The following is a 24,145-nucleotide window of genomic DNA, read 5'->3' as shown; positions in this document are numbered from 1 at the left end:
ATAGAGAGTTAGAAACATCGATGAGAGAGAAACATCGATCAGCTGCCTCCTGCACACCCCTCACTGGGGATGTGCCCGAAACCAAGGTACATGCCCTTGACGGGAATTGAACCCGGGACCCTTCAGTCTGCAGGTTGATGCTCTATCCACTGAGCCAAACCGGTTGGGGCTCAAGCTGCACTCTTATAGATAACTGTTTAATTTGTATCTCCTTAAGATAAATTTATAGTATTGGGCTTGCTAGGTCAGAGGGTATGTCACTTTGTCTGACAGCAAGGGTTGTACAGTCCTGCATACACTCTAGCAACATCAAACCTTTTATACACTACAGTTTCCCCTATTATGCTTAATGGACATTCGGAGCCCAGGCACCAGAATTTTGTTGTGTATTTCATCTTGCATATCAAAGTGTGATTGTCTATTTTGGATTTGTTTTGTTTGTTTATTAGAGGCTGGAGCCTTTATAGGGATAGCTTTATTTATATTCAGGAATTGATTTTTTTAACATTTAAAAAATACATTTTATTGATTTCAGAGAGGAAGGGAGACGGGGAGAGAGATAGAAATATCAATGATGAGAGAGAATCATTGATCAGCTGCCTCCTGCACACCCCATCCTGGGGACCAAGCCTGCAACCAGACCCTTCGGTCCACAGGCTGACACTCTGTCCACTGAGCCAAACCGGCTAGGGCCAAGAATTGATTTCTTAATCTCTACCCTTTCCTCAAGAGAGTTGGCAGTTTTGTGTACTAACTGCAGTTTTTAAAATGTTTTTGTTTTCATTTAATTCCTATATTTTCCTTCAAGAGCAGAGGAGCCCTGGGAGAGTGTTTTGACCCTGAAGCACAGATTATTTTTCAGAGAAGCTGTATAGTATTTTACATGGATTTGCTATTAGTCCTTTTACCTGAAACCCCAGGGACCTATTGGTAACAGCCTTTACATTAATCAACTCTAATCCTATATTGCTAAAAAACCCCGCTGTGTTTTGTTGTTGTTGTTGTTGTTTTTTTTTAAAATATATTTTATTGATTTTTCACAGAGAGGAAGGGAGAGAGAGAGAGAGAGTTAGAAACATCGATGAGAGAGAAACATCGATCAGCTGCCTCTTGCACATCCCCCACCGGGGATGTGCCCGCAACCCAGGTACATGCCCTCGACCGGAATCGAACCCGGGACCTCTCAGTCCGCAGGCTGATGCTCTATCCACTGAGCCAAACCGGTTTCGGCTGTTGTTGTTTTTTAAATTTTATTTTAGAGAGAGAAATATTGGTGTGAGAGAGAAACTTTGATTGGTTGCCTCCCACACATGCCTGACCGGGGATCGAACCCACCACCTTTTGCTGTCCAGGATGAGGCTCCAACCAACTGAGCCACACTGGTCAGGGTGTTTTATAAAGTAACCTGATCTTTGAAGTCTGGAAACTGGTTATTTTAATTCCAAGCTAGAACTCTTGGCTCCTCTATAGTAGTGCAAACAAATCATATATATATATATCTACACTAATAAAAGAGAAAAATGGTAATTGGCGTACGGCGATACCTTTTTCATTGGCTAATCAGGGCTATATGCAAATTAACTGCCAACTAAGATTGGCAGTTAACTGCCAACAAGATGGCGGCTAATTTGCATATGTAGGCACAATGCAGGGAGGCGAAAGGGAAAGCAGGAAGAAGCCCCCTGCCACTGACAGTGATCTGAAACCCAGGGGGGAGCTAAGAGCTGGGGGGCAGGGCAAAGGCGGCCCTGGGGCCGCCTTTGCCCTGCCCCCCAGCCATGATCGGAGAATCAGGCGCCTTTGCCGCCCTGGCCAGTGATAGCAGGAAGTAGGGGTGGAGCCAGCGATGGGAGCTGGGCACGGTCGAAGCTGGCAGTCCCAGGAGCTAGGGGTCCCTTGCCTGGGCCTAAAGCGAAGCCCACGATCGCGGCGCCCCCCACTGCCACTGCAGGTCCCCGCTGCCCGGGCCGGACGCCTAGGCCAGAGGCGTTAGGCCTGGGCAGGGGCGGAGCCTGCAACCGCGGGGAGCTGGGGGTCCCCTGCCCAGGCCTGACACCTCTGCCGGAGGCCTCAGGCCTGGTCAAGGGGCCAATCCGGTGATTGGTGATCGGAGGGTGATGAGGGTCAACTCCTCTGGCCGAGGCATCAGGCCTGGGCGGGGGGCGGAGCCGGGGATTGGGGGGATATGATGGTCCCCTTGCCCAGGCCTGAAGCCTGGGTCAGAGGCATCAGGCTTGGGCGGGGGGTGGAGCAAGCGATCAGAGGGAGATGGGGGTCCCCTGCCCAGGCATGATTCCTGGGCCAGAGGCCTCAGGCCTGGGCGGGGGCCAGAGCCAGTGATCGGGGGGAGATGGGGGTCTCCTGTCCAAGCCTGACACCTCTGGCGGAGGCGTCAGGCCTGGGCAAGGGGCCGATCAGGCGATCGGAGGGTGATGGGGGTCAACGCCTGAGGGCTCCCAGTATGTGAGAGGGGGCAGGCTGGGCTGAGGGACACTCTCTCCCCCTCCCCCCCCCCCAGCCGGGCCCCTAGTATATATATATATATATACATATATATAAATAAATATATGTCCCTAATATGCAAGTAGACCGAACAGTGGAACAACCGAACAACCGGTTGCTGTGATGTGGGGGGGGCCATGCGCGTAACATGGTGGGGGCATTGGCCGGCCTTGGTGGGATGGTGGAGCAGGTGGGCGGGGTGCCAGACCAAGGCAGGGCGCAGGTCACTGTCATCAGGGCAAGCTTCTGGTGGTTACTGAAAATTCTTTGCTCCCGCGTGCTGCGGTCCCATCCAGCGCTCACACCCACTGTCAGCGCTGGCCCTAATCGCTCTGCGCCTTCAGTAGGTAGGTGTGAGCAGGGCCGGCGCCAGCTGCTGCAGAGAGGGGACTGGTGGCTGCGGCAGGAGGGGCCAGGTAGGGGCTAGGAAGATGGGCTGAGACCCGCCCCTGTGCCCACTGCAACCTCGAGGCCCACATTCCTTTCAAGGTGCATGAATTTGTGCACTGGGCCCCTAGTATTGTATATATAGATCTTTTGTGTGGCTTTTCTCTTAGGTGTGGACACCTCAAGATCGCCAGTGTATCCTGAATACCTTAGCACAGTTACTTCTGGATAAGGACTATACTATTCTGATCGGTCGGCAATTTCGCCCTATCCTTTTGGATTTGCTGGAAAGGAATGCTGAAGCCATTAAAGCTGGAGGCCAAGTCAACCATGATCTACACGAACGACTCTGTGTCTCAATGAGCAAGCTCATTGGTAGCCATCCTGATGTCCTCCCGTAAGTAACAGTATTATTCTTCACGTTTCATCTTGCAGTGGTAGAACCTGCTCTCTCCTGGGAAGTAAGGAGAGTCTGAGCTGAGAATGGAAGAGGAAAAATACAGGAAAGAAAGAGATAAGTGGTACTGTTTTGTAAAAATAATCACAGAGACTCTTTTTATCCAGCTCAGTTCAGTAACCATTTATTAGATTTCTCTTAAATCTTGGCCATCAAGACAGAAAAATGGCCAAGATATGTCCCCTAACCCCAAGGATTATATCATCTGGCAATACATGCATATAAGGCATATTTAAATGAGTTTTAGCTGAGGCTCTTAAAGCATCCACTTCAAATGAATGAGATATGTGGCTTGCTAGAGAAGCTGAGGGCGTTGATTAGAAGAGGTCTAGTATCCATTTTAGCTTTCTATAAATCTGTCCAAATCAGTATGGTAAGAAGTTGTGTTAGAGCTGTATTCTAATGTATTTCTCTTTTAACCTGCTCCATTTCCAATCTGGGCTAGTTCACCATTCATTTGACAACATGGTAATTCCCCCACTCCCATGGGTTACCATATTAATACTGAATTTATTGCATAACGTAATACAGCCCAGAATTTCTGGGGTTAAACAAGCCTCTTGTCTCAGCTTCTGAAGTATCTGGGGTTATAGGCATATGCCACACACATGGCTTTCTCTCTCTCTCTCTCTTTTTTTTTAAAAAGATATTTTATTGATTTTTTACAGAGAGGAAGGGAGAGGGATAGAGAGATAGAAACATCAATGAGATAGAGAGAGAGAGAGAAACATCGATCAGCTGCCTCCTGCACACCCCCTACTAGGGATGTTGCCCGCAACCAAGGTACATGCCCTTGACAGGAATCGAACCTGGGACCTTTCAGTCCACAGGCCAACGCTTTATCCACTGAGCCAAACCAGTTAGGGCAACGAGTGCATTTTCAGTATTAAACACTTGCAAAATAAGTACCTTTGGTGTTTGTATTCTCTTCGATATCTCATGCCATGATATTGGTTCCTGAACTTGAACAGGTATAATCTTAGGACTAGGGAGCTTTAGCATCTGTCTCTGTTCTCAGACCCTAGTGAGTTCTTGTTATGTTCTGTTATCCTGTCTCAAAGTGGAGATGTATACATCAATTTCCTCAACAACAATGAAAATTCTCTTTCTGAAGGTTTGCCCTGAGGTATTTCAAGGACACTTCTCCAGTCTTTCAAAGACTCTTCCTAGAGAGTTCAGATGCTAATCCAGTCCGCTATGGGCGCAGGCGGATGAAGCTCCGGGACCTAATGGAAGCAGCCTACAAGTTTTTACAGCAAGAGCAGTCTGTGTTCCGGGAGCTCTGGGACTGGAGTGTGTGTGTTCCTCTCCTCAGAAGCCACGACACCTTGGTCCGCTGGTGCGTAGCTATTGGGTTTTCCCTATGCTTCTAGTATGGGGATGTTGGGGAGAGTATATCATTGTGTGCATAAGGAGGGAAAAGAAACCATTTAATATGTTATATTTGTGCTGGTGACTTTTGAGTTCTTACTCTCTTTCCTTACTCATGTGTCACACCAGAGGAAAATGAGATGATTTGAGTGGAGTTTCACCTTTTTCATGTTCTGTCAAGTGAATTCATTATACCTGATTTGTATTTTCTACTCTTAAATGTGTTACTTTAATTCTTTAAGATTTCCTTTTCTAGTATTCAGTTGGCTAGCAAATTTTTTTTATTCTTTAGAATCACCTGCAGGTCCTGAGTTTATATACTTTGATTTTCTCCAGGTACACAGCCCATTGTCTTGCTGTGGTAACTTGCATGAATGAAGAGCACAAGCTATCATTCCTTAAGAAGATTTTTAATAGTGAGGAACTGATTCATTTCAGGTTGAGGTAAGCAGGAACATTTTTGAAGACCTTGATGTGGTTTCCTCTGGATTAAGGTTATTATTATTATTTTTTTAAAATATATTTTATTGATTTTTTACAGAGAGGAAGGGAGAGAGATAGAGAGTTAGAAACATCGATGAGAGAGAAACATCGATCAGCTGCCTCCTGCACATCTCCTGCTGGGGATATGCCCGCAACCCAGGTACATGCCCTTGACCGGAATCGAACCTGGGACCTTTCAGTCCGCAGGCCGACGCTCTATCCACTGAGCCAAACCGGTTTCGGCAGATTAAGGTTATTGATGAGATCCTCATTTCACTCAGGTTACTAGAAGAGGCCCAGCTGCAGGACTTGGAGAAGGCCTTGGTTTTGGCCAATCCAGAAGCTTCCCTGTGGCGTAAGGAGAAGGAACTGCAGTACTTACAGGGACATCTTGTTTCAGCTGACCTCTCCTCCAGGGTGACTGCTGTCTGTGGTGTGGTGCTGCCTGGGCAGCCACCAACCCCTGGAGAGCAGGTATGTTGGCATTGGTAGGGTGTGTGCCCCCTTCCTCTCCTAAATGCCAATAACACAGGCCAAATTGAGTTTGCCAAGTTGCTATTCCATTTACAGAGATAAAGAGCCATTTACTCAGGCCCTCCTCTCTGATTTTCCCATTGTCCCTCTTCAGTGGTAAATTAGATACTATAACAATGCTTGTGTGGTGCTCTTAACTTTAGCAAAGCTTTTCTATATATCCTCTCATTTATTTACTATGACAGCTGTGTGAAGTTGAGTGGCACATGTTATAATGCTATATTTATGTAAAACAAAGACAGACTGAATTGCCCAGAGACTCTTGGGTTGCACATTGGCTGACACGGGGCTAGCCCCAGCCACCTCTTTCTGTCAGAATTTTCGCTTTGTCTGTTGTCGGGGAGGCTGGTATCTGCAGAGAACTTCCCCCTGCCCATATGAAATGACCTTTCCAAGAATGTGGCTCTAGAGCACACTTGGGAAAGACTTAACAGTTTATAATCTGGTTCCATAATCTGGAACCACTGGGAACCAGTCTGTTTTCTGTCCTCACCCCCCACCCCCAACCCCACCCCCCCTGTAGTCTTTTTTTTTTTTGCTTGTTAATCTTCACTCGGATATTTTTCCATTGATTTTTAAAGAGAGTGGAAGGGAGAGGGAGAGACAGAGAGAAACATTGATGTGAGAGAGACACATCAATTGGTTGCCTCCTGCATGCACTTTGACCAGGGCCAGGGAACCTGCAACCATGGTATGTGCCCTTAACCCAGTGGTTCTCAACCTTCCTAATGCCGCAACCCTTTAATACAGTTCCTCCTGTTGTGGTGACCCCCAACCATAAAATTATTTTCATTGCTACTTCATAACTGTAATTTTGCTACTGTTATGCATGGTAATGTAAATATCTGATATGCAGGATGTATTTTCATTGTTACAAATTGAACATAATTAAAGCATAGTGATTAATCCCAAAAACAATATGTAATTATATATGTGTTTTCCGATGGTCTTAGGCGACCCTTGTGAAAGGGTTGTTCGACCCCCAAAGGTGTCGTGACCCACGGGTTGAGAACTGCTGCCTTAACCAGAATCGAACCTGGGACCCTTCAGTCCGGAGGCCGATACTCTATCCACTGAACCAAACCAGCTAGGCACCCCGCAGTAGTCTTTTATCAGTTGTTACTTGGGTCACACCTACCCAATTTTCTTCTTGGAACAAGTCCTGGGTTGTTCCTTGAACCATAGGTTTGTCACTTGGTAGTGCAATTAAAAAACAAAAATGTAGTAGTACAGTATACATGTAAAAAAGCACACCTGTTAAATGTACATCTCAGTGATTATTCATGAACTGGATATATCTGTGTAACCAGCACTAAGATATCAGCACTTCCAAGACCCTTGTGTTTCCCTCTAGTCGCTAAAACCCACCCCCTCTTAACCACTCTCTTTACATAGATAATGTTTGGAGCATTAGAATTTTAATATAGGAAGGATTCTGGTTCGGATGGGCTTGATGTTGGGTAGCAATGGCAGGGCACTGGGGTCAGAGTGCAGAATCGTGCTATGGCCCAGCCCACCTGCTAAATTGCTGTAATAGATAGCCCTTCAGGAAGTTGCAAATAACTTTCAGCCCTGAATCTTATTTTATCCTCACATATCTTTAAGGGACTAGCCATGTTAGAGAATTATTATTTCTTTTTTTTATTTTATTGATTTTTTACAGAGAGGAAGGGAGAGAGATAGAGAGTTAGAAACATCGATGAGAGAGAAACATCGATCAGCTGCCTCCTGCACATCTCCTACTGGGGATATGCCCGCAACCCAGGTACATGCCCTTGACCGGAATCGAACCTGGGACCTTTCAGTCCGCAGGCCGACGCTCTATCCACTGAGCCAAACTGGTTTCGGCTTTTTTAAAAATTTTAATTGTGGTAAAATACACATAATATTTACCATCTTCAGCTTTTTTTAGTGTACATGTCAGTGGTATTAAGTATATTCACATTGTTGTGCAGACTTCATAACATTTCTTCTTGCAAAGCTGAAACTCTGTACTCATTAAACATTGGGCACATTATCTTATTATTTTTAACTTTTTGTTATGGAAAACGTTAAATACATTCTAAAGTAGAAACAATGGTTTAATGAACCCCCATTTACCTACCCATCACTCTTCTTCAATAATTATAAATCTGTGATCAATTGTTTCATTGTTATTTCTGCACACTTTACCCATACCACATTATTTTGAAAGCAACTCTCAGATGCTACATCATTTCATATCTAAATATTTTAGTGTATATGTAAAAGAAAACCGCTTAAATCAACTGGCTGCCTCCCACTCGTACCCTGACCAGGGATCGAACCCACCACTTTTTGGTGTATGGAACAATGCTCCAACCAATTGAGCCACACCAGCCAGGGCTTGTATGCATTCTCTATCTTAGATATGAAACCCTGGGATATGGCAAGAGGAAGGAAAAGAAAAATAATCTAGTTGTGGTTTATCCCCATCCCTTGTGTGTCAGCTTTTTTGGCTTCTGAAATTTTGGGAAACTTCTTAAATTTGATAGTGAATTTTTTACTTTCTCCCCCAAAGGCAGGAGTTGAGGAAGAAAGGAAAGAAAAAAAAGTCAGATCTTTACTTTGGATAATATACCTATTGTTGTTATACTTCTGTTAAACCTCTGCTAATATATTGGCAGAGGTTTATGTAAAGATCAGAGGAAGCACTGTAGAAATTTAACCTGTGCCTTTTGGAGAAAGGACTCGTTCTTGACATGCTTTTTATTTCTCACTTGCCTCCTTAGGCTAGTAACAGGAGTTCTTCTCATGAACAAGAGCTGGCCTTTAGTTCTTATGTACTGGTTGAGTCAGTCTGCAAAAATCTTCAGACCCTGGCTATGGCAGTGGCTTCTCAGAATGCTGTGTTGTTGGAAGGACCAATAGGATGCGGCAAAACTTCTTTAGTTGAACATTTAGCTGCAATGACAGGTAGAAGGAAGCCCCCTGAGCTTCTCAAAGTTCAGCTTGGAGATCAGACCGACAGTAAGGTAATTAAGAAATGGCAAGTTTTGTGGGATTAGCATGCTTATAACTGTTTGCATTAAAATATTGTTTTTGCTAAGGGACTATGATAATAGTTACTGGTCTTTCAGAACCTATGGGACCAAGCTCTAAAAACACAAATGCTTGCTTATATTTCTACTAGAGGGCCGGTGCACGGATTTGTGCATCGGTGGGGTCCCTCGGGCTGGCCTGAGGGATCGGGCTGAAACCGGCTCTGCGACATTCACTGAGGGGTCCTGGATTGCGAGAGGGCAGTTCTCAGGTGACGCACCCGGAATCGGGCTCCCTCCTGTCTGGTTCTGGGTGTGTCACCTGAGAACCGCAGCTGCCAGGTCACCGCAGCTGCCAGGTCACCGCAGCTTAGCAGCTCCTGCATTGAGCATCTGCCCCCTGGTGGTCAGTGCGCGTCACAGCTACCGTTCAGATGGTCGCTTAGGCTTTTATGTATATACATAGGTAGAAGTTTAATGGAATTGAAGGATATAGCAGTGATACCTCAGATGTGTGATTTGAATAATTATTTTCTTTCTGCAGATGTTGCTGGGAATGTACCGCTGCACAGATGTCCCAGGAGAGTTTGTGTGGCAGCCTGGCACCCTGACACAGGCAGCCACAAAGGGACACTGGATCCTACTGGAGGATATTGACTATGCCCCCTTAGACGTGGTATGTGGCTTCGCTAATTTCCTGTCTTTAAAGAGCATATTTTGTTAGTGATTCTAGGGGATAATTTAAACATAGGCGTTTGATTAGAGAAATGTTGTAAGAGGTCATTCATGGTTACCTACCTAATCTGGTTTGAGGTCTTGGTTTACTTGGCTGGTTTCTTATTTGATAGAAAATTGATAAAATTCTGCTTGTACTGTTTCCTTTAGTAGTATAATGTGACCAATTTCACAAAAGTTTTTTCCCTCCTTCAGTCAAATATGTGGCCAGTTTTAACAGCCTTTCCATGAATCAGCCCAGTAGGAAACATCTTACCTCAGTTTCAGATACACTGAGAACTTTGAGATTCTGCTTCTCAGAGGACAGATGATGTATTAAGAGTGTGCTTGTCTTTGTTCCATTAAGGAAAAGGTATTGGGTGTATATTATTGTTTTTAAAAAGATCACTTTTCTATGTGTATAAAATTTAGCTATGGAGGCAGTCCATGTTTCCTCTGTAGTCTATAAACTATGACCAAGGAAACAAATAACAGAATAAACAATTCTTACTTTGGACAGTTTTTTCTGAGATTGGTTTTAATTTTCTTTTTTTTTAATTATTTATTTATTTATTTTTTTGGTTAATTTTCTTTTAACATGAACCTTATAGTTAACTGCATATGGACTTTTCCCTCTTGGATATGAGAATAACATGAAGGAGGGGGGGGAGAGAAGGACAGGAGAGGAGGAGGGGAGGGAGAGAGAGTGAGGGAGAGGGAGATATGAAAGTGAAGGAGTATCTATAAATACATGTGTATTATGATGATTTTAGGTAAAGATGTAATGGTATTATTGGCTTAGGCAGAGCCTCAGTTTGATCATCATGTTTTAGAGTCTTAATACTCAGTTTTATAGGGCTGGAACTCATTTTTCTTAATCAGCCAAGGCTGATTGCTACCAATGAGACTTAAAAAATAAAACTGAATTATAAGCTACCAGGCAGGTTAAAAGCATTTGTTGAGACCTTTTTTCCCTTTCTAGTGCTCTCTTTCCTGGGCAGTTTTTTCAGATATCAGGGTACCTGGAAATCATTAGGATGGTGGATGGTGGAATTAGAGCCCAAGAAGGTAGATGAGTGTGAGTGATATTCCATCCATGTCATGATAGAGCCTAGGGATCTATCACTATCCCATTGCTAAGTATATTCTTTGATGACAAAGTCCAGATTCAAGGCCAAATGGATGATTTGTCCTGACCTTTTGGCAGTATCTGATAAACATTAGAAAATTCCTGTACTTTGAGTTGCGTTTTGTGCAGACCATTCCTCTTCTGTTAAATTGTTTTCAGAAGGTGTGTTGTTCAGTTGATTATAGTTAGACATAATTATCATCATAGTGAAGTTGTGTTTACTTAAAAACATACTTGATTTCTTGATTATTATTTTGTTTTCAGAATTTCTCAGCTAATATTTTAAGGCAGCTTTTACAGATCTCCTTTAGGATGATTTTTTTTTTTTTTTAGTTTCAAGTTTTGGCATTATCATGGAGTTGCCCCTGTGCTGTTTTGGGCTTTCCTTTCAGCTCCTGGCGATGTATGAAACAATGACAATTATGTCTGATATTTTAGAAACCTCTTCCTTGGCTCTTTGTTATTTGTTCCCCTATAAACTCACATCCCCATATCCGTATATGCAGTCCTCACTTTCCTTGAAAAATCTCTACTTGGATATTCCTTAGCTAGCACAAGTTCAAGTTGTCCAATATGTCTGCTCTTTCTCAAAACAGTTTTTCTGCCACACGGAAGGTTACCAAGCCGGAAGGTTGATGTCTCCCTCTTCTAGTCTCTCACTCAGACTTAACATTTCTCAGACTTTCTATTCTGTTCTCACTTATCCCACTGCCTTAGCCCAGGGCTCTTTCTTTCTTCCTTCCTTTCTTACCTAACTGCTGTCCTTTCACCTCTTTCACTCCAAGCTAACTCTTTAGTTATCTTCCATAATGTTGCACAGTTGGTTATCTAAAAAAAAAAAAAAATGTAATTTCCCTCCCTGCCCGCAGGCTAAAATCCTTTAAATAACTTTCATGAAAAAACTCAAATTCCTTAGCTCAACACAGGAGGCCCTTTTTCATCTGTCTTTAAGCCTTGTATTTTTCTACTACTTTGTATGCACATTCTGCCCTAACCATAACATAGTCCTCTCATGCCATACCGAGGCATATACATTTTTATCCATTTGAATATTTTGCCTGGAGTATATGTGCCATTTCACTCCCACCGAACCTGGCTAATACCGGCTCATACTTTAAGACTTGGTGAATGTCATTACCTCTGGGATGGCTTCACTTCTGATTTACAGCCACTCTTTTCACATGTCACTTTGTACATCTCTGGGTTCACACTGGTCATGTTGTGTGATTCTTTGCATAGCTGTCTCCCATTAGCTGCTAGGCCAGGGGTGGGCAAACTTTTTGACTTGAGGGCCACAATGGGTTCTTAAACTGGACCAGAGGGCCAGAACAAAAGCATGGATGGAGTGTTTGTGTGAATTAATATAAATTCAAAGTAAACATCATTACATAAAAGGGTACGGTCTTTTTTTTTTTTTTTAGTTTTATTCATTTCAAACGGGCCGGATCCGGCCCGCGGGCCGTAGTTTGCCCACGGCTGTGCTAGGCTGTGAGGCCTCAGTCATGTCTGGATTTTGAGGGTATTGCTTGCTTCTGGTCCATATCGGCACTCAGGGAATGTTGAAAGAATAACTTGTTCTTCTGGAGTGGGGTGGCTCAGCCTTTCCCACCTGCCTTTTGATCCTAGTTCATGCTATGAGAGCTGGGGTTTCTTTTATGAATCTGTTTATTATTTGGAGAAGGGTGGTTTTTTTTGTTACTTTTGTCTTAATAGCTTTATCAGTGGAGTTTTGTGATTTAGGTTTCCGTACTGATCCCTCTCTTGGAGAATGGAGAGCTCTTGATTCCTGGCCGAGGTGACTGTCTAAAAGTGGCTCCTGGATTTCAGTTCTTTGCAACCAGGAGGTATGTCACATTTCCACTGTGGAACCTCTTCCTCAAAAGTCTGTACACTAGAGCTGCGCCCAAAAGTCCTGGAATAGCGTTCTCTGGGTGACTTTAAGTAAGGTTAGTTGGAACTGATGGCAGCCAACCTTCTCATTCCTGACTACTTACATGTTTTTGTTGATTTTAGAGAGAGAGGATGGGGGAGAGAGAGAAGTATTGATGTGAGAGAGAAACAGATCCATTACCTCCTGTACACTCCCCAACCAGGGATCAATCCTACAACCTTGATATGTGCCTTGACCTGGAATCGACTCTGCAGCCTTTTGGTTGTCCTGGACAGTGCTCCAGCAAACTGAGCCCCCGGCCAGTCTTCATTCCTTATGACTTTGACTTTTGTTAATCCTTACTGAAGGATATTTTTTCCATTGATTTTTTTTTTTACAGTGAGCGGAAGGGAAGGAGGGAGGAGGGGAGAGATAGAGGGGAACATTGATGTTAGAGCAGCGGTTCTCAAACTGTGGGTCGCGACCCCTTTGGGGGTCGAACGACCCTTTCACAGGGGTCGCCTAAGACCATTGGAAAACATATAATTACATATTGTTTTTGTGATTAATCACTATGCTTTAATTATGTTCAATTTGTAACAATGAAATTAGGGGGATCACCACAACATGAGGAACTGTATTAAAGGGTTGCGGCCGTAGGAAGGTTGAGAACCACTGTGTTAGACATATCCATTGGGTGCCTCCTGCATGTGCCCCGACTGGGGTTGGGGATCGAAACTGCAATACAAGTACATGCCCATGACTGGGAACCAAATCTGCAACTCTTTGGTGCGAGGGCTGGCAGTCTAATCATTGCTCTATGCTGGCTAGAGCCCGTATAACTTTTAATGGAGATAATTAATTTAGAAAATAAGGGTGTGTTTTTAAAAAGAACTGTCTTCATGTTTTCAAAAATTATCAGAGGCAAGATTGTTATCAGGTAGCCCTGGGTTTGAGTTCTGAAGGTGATACTTTGTACCTGTGTGTACCTTGTTCTTTTCTGGTTATAATGGGGCTAATAATACCTACTTTACAATTTAGTGTAAGCTGTAAAGATTAAGTGAAATGACTTGCATTAAAAACCTTTCACAGCCCTAGCTGGTTTGGCTCAGTGGATAGAGTGTTGGCCTGCGGACTGAAGGGTCCCAGGTTTGATTCCAGTCAAGGGCACATGCCCCTGTTGCAGGCTCAATCCCCAGTGGGGGGTGTGCGGGAGGCAGCCAATCAGTGATTCTCTGTCATCATTGATGTTTCTATCTTTCTCTCCCTCTCCCTTTCTCTCTGACATCAATAAAAAATATACTGGGAAAAAAACAACCACCTAAAAACCTTTCACATAGTAAGTGCCCAACTAATGGCTCGCCATGATGATGGTTATAATGACGTACAGATTTTAAGCAGTTAAAAAACTTAATTGACTATAAGCATCAACATAGGAATAAAACCAAAGCAAACTTTGTATGTGTTCTTGTCTACAGTGTATAACAAAACAAAGGCAACAGCTTATTTCCTGCTGCTAGTCTATATCTGTACAGGTCTTAAAATTCCCAAGAGTGGAACTAATGTAACATTATATTTAGTGATTATATTAGTGTTTATTATACCTCAGTGGAGTATTCACTCCCAGATGGAATGTGGCACTAACCTAACAGTTCTCAAGAAACACCTTGCTAGGCCCTGCTGATTTTAATAGACCCTGGTTTTATTTACGGGGATAGTAAAGTTCTCTCCTATTAGGTACATTTCCCAGAAAGTCCTGGGATATCAGCTGTGGGCTCTGTCATTTATAGTCGTAGTTGAGTGAGCCAGGGGCATTATTCTCCTTCTCTTCCTTATGTGTTAGGAATAAAGAAGGGCATGATCCCCTCAAGACAGTTGTAAGGATTAAATCAAATGGCTTTGGTGTATGTGGCTTGCCCAGAGTATATGCTTCATGAATATTCCTCCGGACATTTTAAATGATTTGGGTATATAGCTTTTGGTAACTAGCAGTGAACTTGAATGCTGTAGGTCTTTTCTTTCCTGAAATTATGTCTTAAGGAAGAGAAATATGTTGTTGAGATTAAATCACCTAATAGAATCATTTGCAGTGACTTGAAAATAACTTGGTTAAAGCTCTATTACTCCCCTGAAGGAAAAGAGTCATATTTGGGTCTGTTGACAGCCTTTCATTTGTTAGCTGCCCTAGAAGTCCAGCATAGCTCCAAAAGGGATGTGAGTTTTATTTGTATCTGAGATAATGTCTAGCAAGGGATAACCAGGGTTTTAATTCAAGATTAAAATTGGAAGTTTTTTGTGACTTTTTTTATTTTGAAATACAGACTTTTGAGCTGTGGAGGGAACTGGTATCGACCACTAAGTAGTCATGCTACTCTGCTAGACAAACATTGGACCAAAATTCACCTGGATAACATGGATAAGACAGAACTGAATGAGGTATGTGGTTATTAGAAAGTATTGATGCTTTTCTTTTTTGCTTTTTATTATTAAAAGTTCCAGACTTACATGTAAATAGAGGAAATAATATAATGAATCCCCAAAATACTCATCAACCTAATTTGCTAACAGTTAATGTGCTAACATTTTTGTGTATTAAATTCATCTAATACTTTTTATTTGGTAATATATTTAAAAGCATCATTTGTTGTAGGGCTATGTCATAATGCAGCACTTTCTTTTGCAATTGTAGATGTTTAAGATGTTTAATTTTCAGACTTAAATTCCAGCTTATTCTATAAAGGAGAGGACTAAAGTTCATATTTAGGTGTGATTTATTGGGGCTTAAGAGGATGAGAACATTTGACAACTATTCTTTTCTTAGTTTTGGTGTATGTACTTTAAATTCAAGCTGAAGCTTATTATTTTTTTTCTGTCATGCATTGCAGTGAGTCACCCTGCTCATAGGAAGCACAACAGGAGCATTCACCTCCTCACTTCCATGGCATATGTCATATTTAGACAGTTGACTTTGAGAAGCTCACTTGTCATTTCTAGGCATTTGGACTTGCTAATAAATCCCAATAACACTCTCCTGAATAAATGGTTAGTGGTAAAACCCTTGTGAGCATTACTTAGGAAATGAAATAATTTCTTCAAGGAACTGTATTTCTGTTGCTGCCAACCACAGTAGTCTTATGCTCAGAAAGATTTTTTTTTTTTACTTCTTGCCAAAAAAATCAAATTATACTTTAAAAAATGAGCTATTTATGTAGTGCTTTTCTCATACGTGGTGCATGCCAGGAACTCACCTCTAGCAGTTTCTCAAATGTTGTCTCCCCTACACCTTGCATGTGTCCAGATGTCTTATTTCACAGCCACTGCTGACCTCTGCCAGGTGCATCTCCTGCCCCATGAAACTTTCCTGCATCTTCCCAGCAGGGCTGACCTTTGTGTTGTAAGCTTGATTTGCTTGTATATCTGCTTCTTATGCCAGATGGAGTTACTGAAGGGTGGGCTCCATTCCATATTTGTTTGTTGTCCTTTCCCTGGAACAGTGCCTGATATAAAGTAGGTACTTAATAAATGCTTATCAAAGGAATGAATCTCTAACATGCACATCATTTGATAATAGAGCCATATCATGTCAGATTAATTTATTAAATGATACTATGTTTAAATTTTTTATTTGTGATAACGAAGAACAGATATTTTTGGCTAAGGTAGAAAATGACTGGTTAGTGGATACATATAAATCTTTTTTAATTCAGAATTTTTTCCCAAATAGCTGAGATTTTACTAAAGTGTTAAACTTGACAAGAATTTTTTCCAAGTAAAAATAGCTTTTTTTCATCCTGATCATAAATGTACATAGTTATATAATGAAATTACCACTCAGTAATAAAAAGGAATGAACTTCTGATACATGTAGTAATGTCTGGATGAATCTCAAAAACAACTTGAGTAAGAGAACCTGCACTACACATGAATCCTGTATGAGTCCATAAAAATGACATACTTAAAACCATGGAACCAGATTTGGTGATTCCCAGGGCAGGGGGTGGGGGAAGGGATTGATTATAAAAGGGGTGCGAGGGAACTTTTTATTTTAGGGGTGACATAGTTTGACCAAGGTCATAAATGTATAACGAATTTTATAGGTGTTCCCTTCATACACAAACTGTATATTCTATATTTGAAAGGTCCACGAGTGTAACCGTTAAATTGCATTTGTTTATTATTCTCTTGTCCTTATTTAATTTTTAAACCATCTGAAGTATGTTTTCAGCATATTTGTTATAAAATCCTCCAATAAAACTAGATATGAAGAAATAAAATCTGAGCTACCACTTAGAGACGATTTAATATATACAAATTTGAATATATCAATTTTATGTACAAATTAGAATCACAATATTCTTTTCAAGCTTATCTAAATATTTTGGATGGTAATATTACTAATCTGTACGTGATATTTCTCTTCTCAAATAGATTTGATTGAACAATTTTATATCATAAAACCTTGGAATCAGTATTATGAGCACCAAGTATTATATTGCAGAAAACTCTCAGTTATCGAAGTTGAACAGGATGAGATCTTTTCAAACTTTATTGTTTGCTTTTTAAAGATCAGCTGCTTTTGCCCTAACTAGTTTGGCTCAGTGGATAGAGCGTCGGCCTGCGGACTCAAGGGTCCCAGGTTTGATTCTGGCCAAGGGCATGTACCTTGCTTGCAGGCACATACCCAGTGGGGAGTGTGCAGGAGGCAGCTGATCGATGTTTCTAACTCTCTATCCCTCTCCCTTCCTCTCTGTAAAAAATCAATAAAATGTATTAAAAAAAAAAAAAAAGACCAGCTGCTTTTGATCAGTACTTAACACCAGCTCCTTTTACGGTGGTTTGCTTTTAAAAGGTTATTTTCTCTTTCCAATTGACTGCTTATAATTTGCTTTTGGCTGAGAAATGAATCATACTTGAATTGTATTTACAGTGAGTAAGTAAATAGTACTTGCAAGATTCTTTAGTGAGTAAATTATTGGGAGTTGGGTGTATATGTTGCTTTAGAGCAGTGGTTCTCAACTTGTGGGTCGCGACCACTTTGGCGGTCGAATGACCCTTTCACAGGGGTCGTCTAAGACCATCCTGCATATCAGATATTTACATTACGATTCATAACAGTAGCAACATTACAGTTATGAAGTAGCAACGAAAATAATTTTATGGTTGGGTCACAACATGAGGAACTGTATTTAAAGGGCCGGAAGGTTGAGAACCACCGCTTTAGAGACTTTTTTTCCTATCTGGCTTCTACATCCTAAGCTCTGGTGAGATTGCCAGACAACTGAGTTCTGGGTAGAAAAAAAATTAGTCTTTGAGAGGGAAGGGCCTGTGGGTAAGGAGGAAGTTCTTATACCTTGGTAAAGATGACAAATTTCATAGAGCTATACATTTTTTTTTAAAAATATGTTTTTATTGATTTTAGAGAGGTAGGGAGAGGGAGAGAGAGATAGAAACATCAGTGATGAGGGAGAATCATTGATTGGCTGCCTTCTGCATGCCCCACACTGGGGATCGAGCCCGCAAGCCAGGCATGTGCCCTTGACCGGAATCGAACCTGGGACCCTTTAGTCCGCAGGCCGATGCTCTATCCACCGAGCCAAACCAGCTGGGGCAAGCTATACATTTTTTGGTTGACTAGTGTCAGGAGCAGTTTACATGTGTTTTTAAAAATCACTGTGTCTACTGCTAAATTTTCTTTGCCTTTTTCTCCTTCTGTCAGGTTCTTCAGAACAGATACCCCAGCCTGTTGGCAGTAACTGACCACCTGCTTGGCATTTACACCCAGCTTACTGGAGAGAAACACCACTCTCAGAGTGGTAGTTCTGTTGGATGTGAACAGGTACCTAAGGAAGTTTCGGAAGCCAGAACAGAAAACAAAAGACTAAGCCTTGAGGGAAGAGAATTGTCTCTAAGGTACTGGACTAAACACTTTTTTGAGTTGATATTTTAAAAACTGCTTCCCTCAAAAGTTCTTAGCAGCTAGAACTATGCTTACAAGAGGTCAGGTTTGAAATTAGACTTCTGGGCTGCTTCATGGCGTCAGATCCTTTTTCAGGTCTAGTTACTTGTTAGGAAGACTTGTCATGTTATTTTCGCTTTGAAAAATAACTTTTACAGCAGAGTGGGGAATAGTTACTGATAATTCTTTTCACTGGATAGCCTTTGTGATACTTGTGGTTTTAAATAAGACCCTTGTATTTTGCTGTACATGCTGAGTTATGTACCTTTTCTCTCTATTCTCCATGGCTGACTTGCCCTTTGAGAAGTGAGAATTAGAAATGGGCAACTCCCGCAGTTTCCTCTGAGAGTTGCTCCTCTTCTCCTGCTACTTGTGTGGATGGATGGGGGAGAAATGAGCGATAGGTCACTTTCTGGTAGGGGTAGGGACTGGGACCACTCACTTATTCCTTCCTCTGACACTGTTTATCTTCACATTGCCTAAAGAAAGGAGGTGTTGTTATTAGGTGTCCCAGACTTAAGTGGACCAAATAAACTGATGCCTTTGATGTCTTTAGTCTATGGTTTTTTATTTCTTGATTTTTTTTTAAAGGGATCTTCTGAATTGGTGTAATAGGATTGCCCATAGCTTTCAGAATCTGTGTCCATCAGGATCATTACATATTTTTCATGAGGTAAGGTACAGTGTTCTTGTTTTCTCTGTGTTCTATCAGGCTGTTGATTTCCATTGTTATTTTCTGTGTCTTGACTGCTATCAGAGTTTTTCTTTTGTGTGGTTATTGTTATTATCCTTAGCTAGTTAAAACTGAACTAATGTTGCCTTAAGACTAATTGAGCATATAAATGTTTTGTGGTTCAAATAAGTATAGTTTGAGGTAGAATAAAACAGGTACTGAAATTAAAGGTAAAATGAAAAAAAAATCTCACAGTGATGATAATGTTATAAAGTATAAAGTGTTTCTAAGATGTTTCATATTTATTCTTATATGTAATTTCTTAGTCTATATGTTAGATTTGTAGGGTTGTAGGGCCTTTAATTTTAGTCCAGAGAAATTTATGTGGAGGTTGCAAAATATAACCTTGTATGCTGGGCTTGGGAAAAAATGTTATGGGTGGGAAGGAACACATTTCCTATAGAATAGAGCCCTTTTGAATTATAACTCTGCCATATTCAATAAGAACACAGATTTGTTTCCTCCTGCTTAAGAATAAAAGTAGTTATATGTTTTCTTAAGATGTCCAATTTTGATTATAAAGTGCTCTGGTTTCTGTCAGTTGGGACTGAGGAGAGAATAGTGACCCAGCTTGGTTTGCAGTATCTCTTTGTGTTGGTAAAGTTACTTTTGAGTAGAAAGAAACCTCATTTGGAGTGTATATTTAAGCTCAGCCTAACCCTGACATGCAGTGTGCCAGTCTTTTAATCTCGTTCTTCTCCAGCGAACTCTTTCCATTCTCCGACATTTCTTATGTGTGTTATAGGTAACCGTGTTTTGTATCTACACTAATAAAAGAGAAAAATGGTAATTGGCGTACGGCGATACCTTTTTCATTGGCTAATCAGGGCTATATGCAAACTAACTGCCAACTAAGATTGGCAGTTAACTGCCAACAAGATGGCGGCTAATTTGCATATGTAGGCACAATGCATAGAGGCGAAAGGGAAAGCAGGAAAAAGCCCCCTGCCACTGACAGTGATCTGAAACCCAGCGGGGAGGTAAGAGCTGGGGGGCAGGGCAAAGGCGGCCCTGGGGCCGCCTTTGCCCTGCCCCCCAGCCATGATCGGAGAATCAGGCGCCTTTGCCGCCCTGGCCAGTGATAGCAGGAAGTAGGGGTGGAGCCAGCGATGGGAGCTGGGCACGGTCGAAGCTGGCAGTCCCAGGAGCTAGGGGTCCTTTGCCTGGACCTAAAGCGAAGCCCACGATCTCGGCGCCCCCCGCTGCCACTGCAGGTCCCCACTGCCCGGGCCAGACACCTAGGCCAGAGGCGTTAGGCCTGGGCAGGGGCGGAGCCTGCAACCGCGGGGAGCTGGGGGTCCCCTGCCCAGGCCTGACACCTCTGCCGGAGGCCTCAGGCCTGGTCAAGGGGCCGATCCGGTGATTGGTGATCGGAGGGTGATGAGGGTCAACTCCTCTGGCCGAGGCATCAGGCCTGGGTGGGGGGCGAAGCCGGGGACTGGGGGGATATGATGGTCCCCTTGCCCAGGCCTGAAGCCTGGGTCAGAGGCGTCAGGCTTGGGCGGGGGGTGGAGCAAGCGATCAGAGGGAGATGGGGGTCCCCTGCCCAGGCATGATTCCTGGGCCAGAGGCCTCAGGCCTGGGCGGGGGCCAGAGCCAGTGATCGGGGGAAGATGGGGGTCTCCTGTCCAAGCCTGACACCTCTGGCGGAGGCGTCAGGCCTGGGCAAGGGGCCGATCAGGCGATCGGAGGGTGATGGGGGTTAACGCCTGAGGGCTCCCAATATGTGAGAGGGGGCAGGCTGGGCTGAGGGACACTCCCCCCCCCCCACACACACCCAGTGCACGAATTTCGTGCACCGGGCCCCTAGTTTTTAAAATAAAAGTGTAACGTTGGCAAGAGTGCTTTTATCTTCTTTAGTTCTGCAAGTGTTTGGGGCCAGCCACACTGTGACGTACTAGCTATAAATTCAGGGTTCCCACAACCTCTCAGGTTCAGTAATGGACTCAGAACTCATAGAAAGCACAATTCAGTGCAGGTTACAGTTTTAATATGAAAGGTGTAACTTAGGAACAAAGATACATAGGGCAAGGTCTTACAGGTCCCAGGTACAGGGGCTTCTGTTCTTGTGGAGTCAGGGTATGCCATCTTCTGGTACATCACTATGTCTACCAATGAGGAAGCTCTCCAAGCTTTGGATGTCCAGTATTTTGTTTAGGTCTCATTATGTCACTAGAGGCCCAGTGCACGAAATTCATGCACTGGTGTGTGTGTGTGTGTGTGTGTGTGTGTGTGTGTGTGTGTGTGTGTCCGTCCGTCCGTCCGTGTGTCCCTCAGCCCGGTCTGCACTCTCTTGCAATCCGGGACCCCTCGGGGGATGTTCCACTGCTGCTGGCTCCTAACTGCTCGCCTGCCTACCTGCCTGATCACCCCTAATCACTCACCTGCCTGCCTGATTGCCCCTAACCACTCTGCCTTCCTGCCTGATTGCCCCTAACCATTCGCCTGCCTGCCTGATCGCCCCTAACCGCTCACCTGCCTACGTGCCTGATCACCCCTAAATGCCTCTGCCTCGGGCCCCGCCGCTGCGGCTTCATCCAGAAGGTCGATCGGCTGTCTGGTCTAATTAACATATTATGCTTTTATTATTATAGATTAGCTATGTGATTGAGCTCAGTCTCTAGCCCCTCTACCCTCTGCAGAGCTTGGGGGTAGAGGTGAAAGTTTCAACCCTCCAATCAGACATTGGCCTTATTGGCCTGGCCAGCTTTACCTTTAAACTATCTAAGGGCCTCATCCAGAGAATAAACTCTGGTATGGTTCAGAGGGTCTAGTAGAGAACAAAAGATACTCCTTATTCCTGGTCATTCCAAGGGTTATTGAAGCTCTGTGCCAGGAATTAGGGACAAAGACCAGATACATTCTCTCCTATTTAAATGCTTGTGTGATGTTTATTGATATAATATACTTGATGGTGGCAGAACCAGATATAGTAAGTCCTCACTTAATGTCGTTGATAGGTTTTTGGAAATGGCAATTTAAAGCAAAACGACAGATAATGAAACCAGTTTTATCATAGACTAAGAGTTAAGTTTGTGCAACATACTTCCGGTCACAAACTTCTAAATAAAGATCTCAAACACTTTTCATATTAAACATTCAAGTAAATGAGCTATACATACATGTAAGAGGATTTATAAGCAAGATAATTATTTTCCAACCCACTTATTTTAGTTCAGGGTCATGGGTGGCTTCTCTCAGCAGCTCTGGGTGCAAGACAGGACCTGACACTGGACAGGACATCTTTCAGGATAGGGTGCATTCACACACACTCACTCAGGCTCAACTTACTAACATGCACATTTTTGGGATGTGGGAGAAAACCCACACGGACATGGGTCAAACACACAGACAGTAGCCCCAGCCAGAATTGATTATTTTTTTCACATCAACATCATAATGAAATAATGTTGAACAAAATGATACTACCTGAGGATTTGTTAATTATTCTTCATTTTGCCACACTCATAGTATCCTTTCTCTTGTCATATTATCAGTCTTCTCTCTTGTAAATATGTTTAACAAAGTGCTTGAGGTATTAAAATTCAACTTTTTTGGGAGTAGAATCCATTTTTGGTGGTGATATGTACTTTTTATTGTATTACATCAGAAGATACATACCTGGTTGGCCTATAAGTAGTTGCTAAGGTTGAGTACTGAGTTAAAGTAAGGCAATGGATTCCTTTATTGCCTACCAGGAGTTTTCCTTTATAGCTAGAGAGTAATGTTTTGGTATTGCTTCCACTGTCTGAGAATAAGTTTCCCTGTGGACCATACACCTGATGATGAACATTATTGCTATTTTTACCTGAATGAGTTTCTTTTATTTTCTTTTGTTTCCCTCCCCTAATTAACCAGTACAATGATAGTAAAGCCTTCACTTTTGTGTCCTGCCTCTATAATGGCAAGGTCCCTGTGTCTAGCATTGGTGTCTTATTTGGACTCTTCTTAGATTTGCAGAAATGTTCCTGCTGGATTTTATGTTCCTCCCTTTTGTGGCCAAGAGATTGACACTCTGTTATTAATGTATTATTTTAAACATCAGGGGCACTTACCTTACGTATTTTAATAGGCTCTGGACTGTTTCACAGCAATGCTTTCCAAGCATACAAGCAAATTGAAAATGGCAGAAGTCATTGGAAGCAAATTGAACATTTCCAAGAAAAAGGTATGCTATTTTTGCTTTCCTGTTGAAAGGAAGCTGGGGTATTTAGCTTACTTGCTGGTCTCTGGTCTTCCCTGGAACAGCTTTTGCAATAACTGCTGCCTCTATTAAAATTGCTAGTTTCATTGCTGCCTCTCATGGCCATAAAGCTCTCACTACTTCCTATGTAAGTAGTTCTCCATGTGCTCAACATTCTTAAAGTGAGCTTCCTGGTGTCCTATATCACATGTGTGCCTTATTCTCCACTGTTGTTGTTTCTTAAATATATTTTTATTGATTTCAGAGAGGAAAGGAGATGGGGAGAGAGATGGAAACATCAGTGATGAGAGAGAATCATTGATCAGCTGCTTCTGGCATGCCCCTTATTTGTGATTGAGCCTACAGTCTGGGCATGTGCCCTGACCGGAAATTGAACTGTGACCTCCTGATTCATAGGTCGACGCTCAACCACTAAGCCGCGCTGGGCAGGCTATTCTGCAGTTTTAAATTAGCATGTTATTCTGTAGATTATGGACTTAGGACTGGAACTGTGTTTTAGTAACACCTCTATAGTTTTATGCACAAGTAGATTTTTTCCAGCTCTTTATTACTAATATCTTCAAACATGGGAAAAGTTTAAAAGAATAGTCTCAATGAACATCTGTGTATACATTACTTGGGTTCATTGCTGACATTGTTAATATTTTTTGCCATTCTTGTTTTATATCAAAATATGTGTGTTTAGAGGGGAGAGCCTTTTAGCAGTGGTGTTGGTTACTGGAGAAGTACCTGGGGCCCATCTAGAGGCAGATATCTGGCATTCCCAAATAAATGATGACTCAAAAAGCCCTGTGTCAGGAATGGAA

The 24,145-nt window shown here is 42.6% G+C and overlaps 1 protein-coding gene across 1 annotated transcript in view; it reads left to right on the top strand.

The window, feature by feature from the left end:
* Window positions 1–24,145, top strand: part of MDN1 (midasin AAA ATPase 1) — a 153,309-nt gene that overhangs the window by 6,590 nt on the left and 122,574 nt on the right. The window contains exons 2-12 of the mRNA XM_081094168.1: window positions 3,060–3,286; window positions 4,461–4,685; window positions 5,054–5,161; window positions 5,482–5,674; window positions 8,485–8,727; window positions 9,278–9,409; window positions 12,317–12,420; window positions 14,768–14,882; window positions 18,163–18,356; window positions 18,994–19,075; window positions 23,208–23,303. Of these exons, the coding sequence (XP_080950294.1) occupies window positions 3,060–3,286; window positions 4,461–4,685; window positions 5,054–5,161; window positions 5,482–5,674; window positions 8,485–8,727; window positions 9,278–9,409; window positions 12,317–12,420; window positions 14,768–14,882; window positions 18,163–18,356; window positions 18,994–19,075; window positions 23,208–23,303 (1,719 nt within the window). The remainder of the gene's footprint in view (window positions 1–3,059; window positions 3,287–4,460; window positions 4,686–5,053; window positions 5,162–5,481; window positions 5,675–8,484; window positions 8,728–9,277; window positions 9,410–12,316; window positions 12,421–14,767; window positions 14,883–18,162; window positions 18,357–18,993; window positions 19,076–23,207; window positions 23,304–24,145) is intronic.

The sequence above is a fragment of the Myotis nattereri genome (assembly GCF_964212035.1).
Source record: "Myotis nattereri genome assembly, chromosome: 6".
NCBI lineage: Eukaryota > Metazoa > Chordata > Mammalia > Chiroptera > Vespertilionidae > Myotis > Myotis nattereri.
The sequence above is the reverse complement of the archived record's forward strand: the minus strand, read 5'-3'. Positions and strand labels throughout refer to the sequence as shown.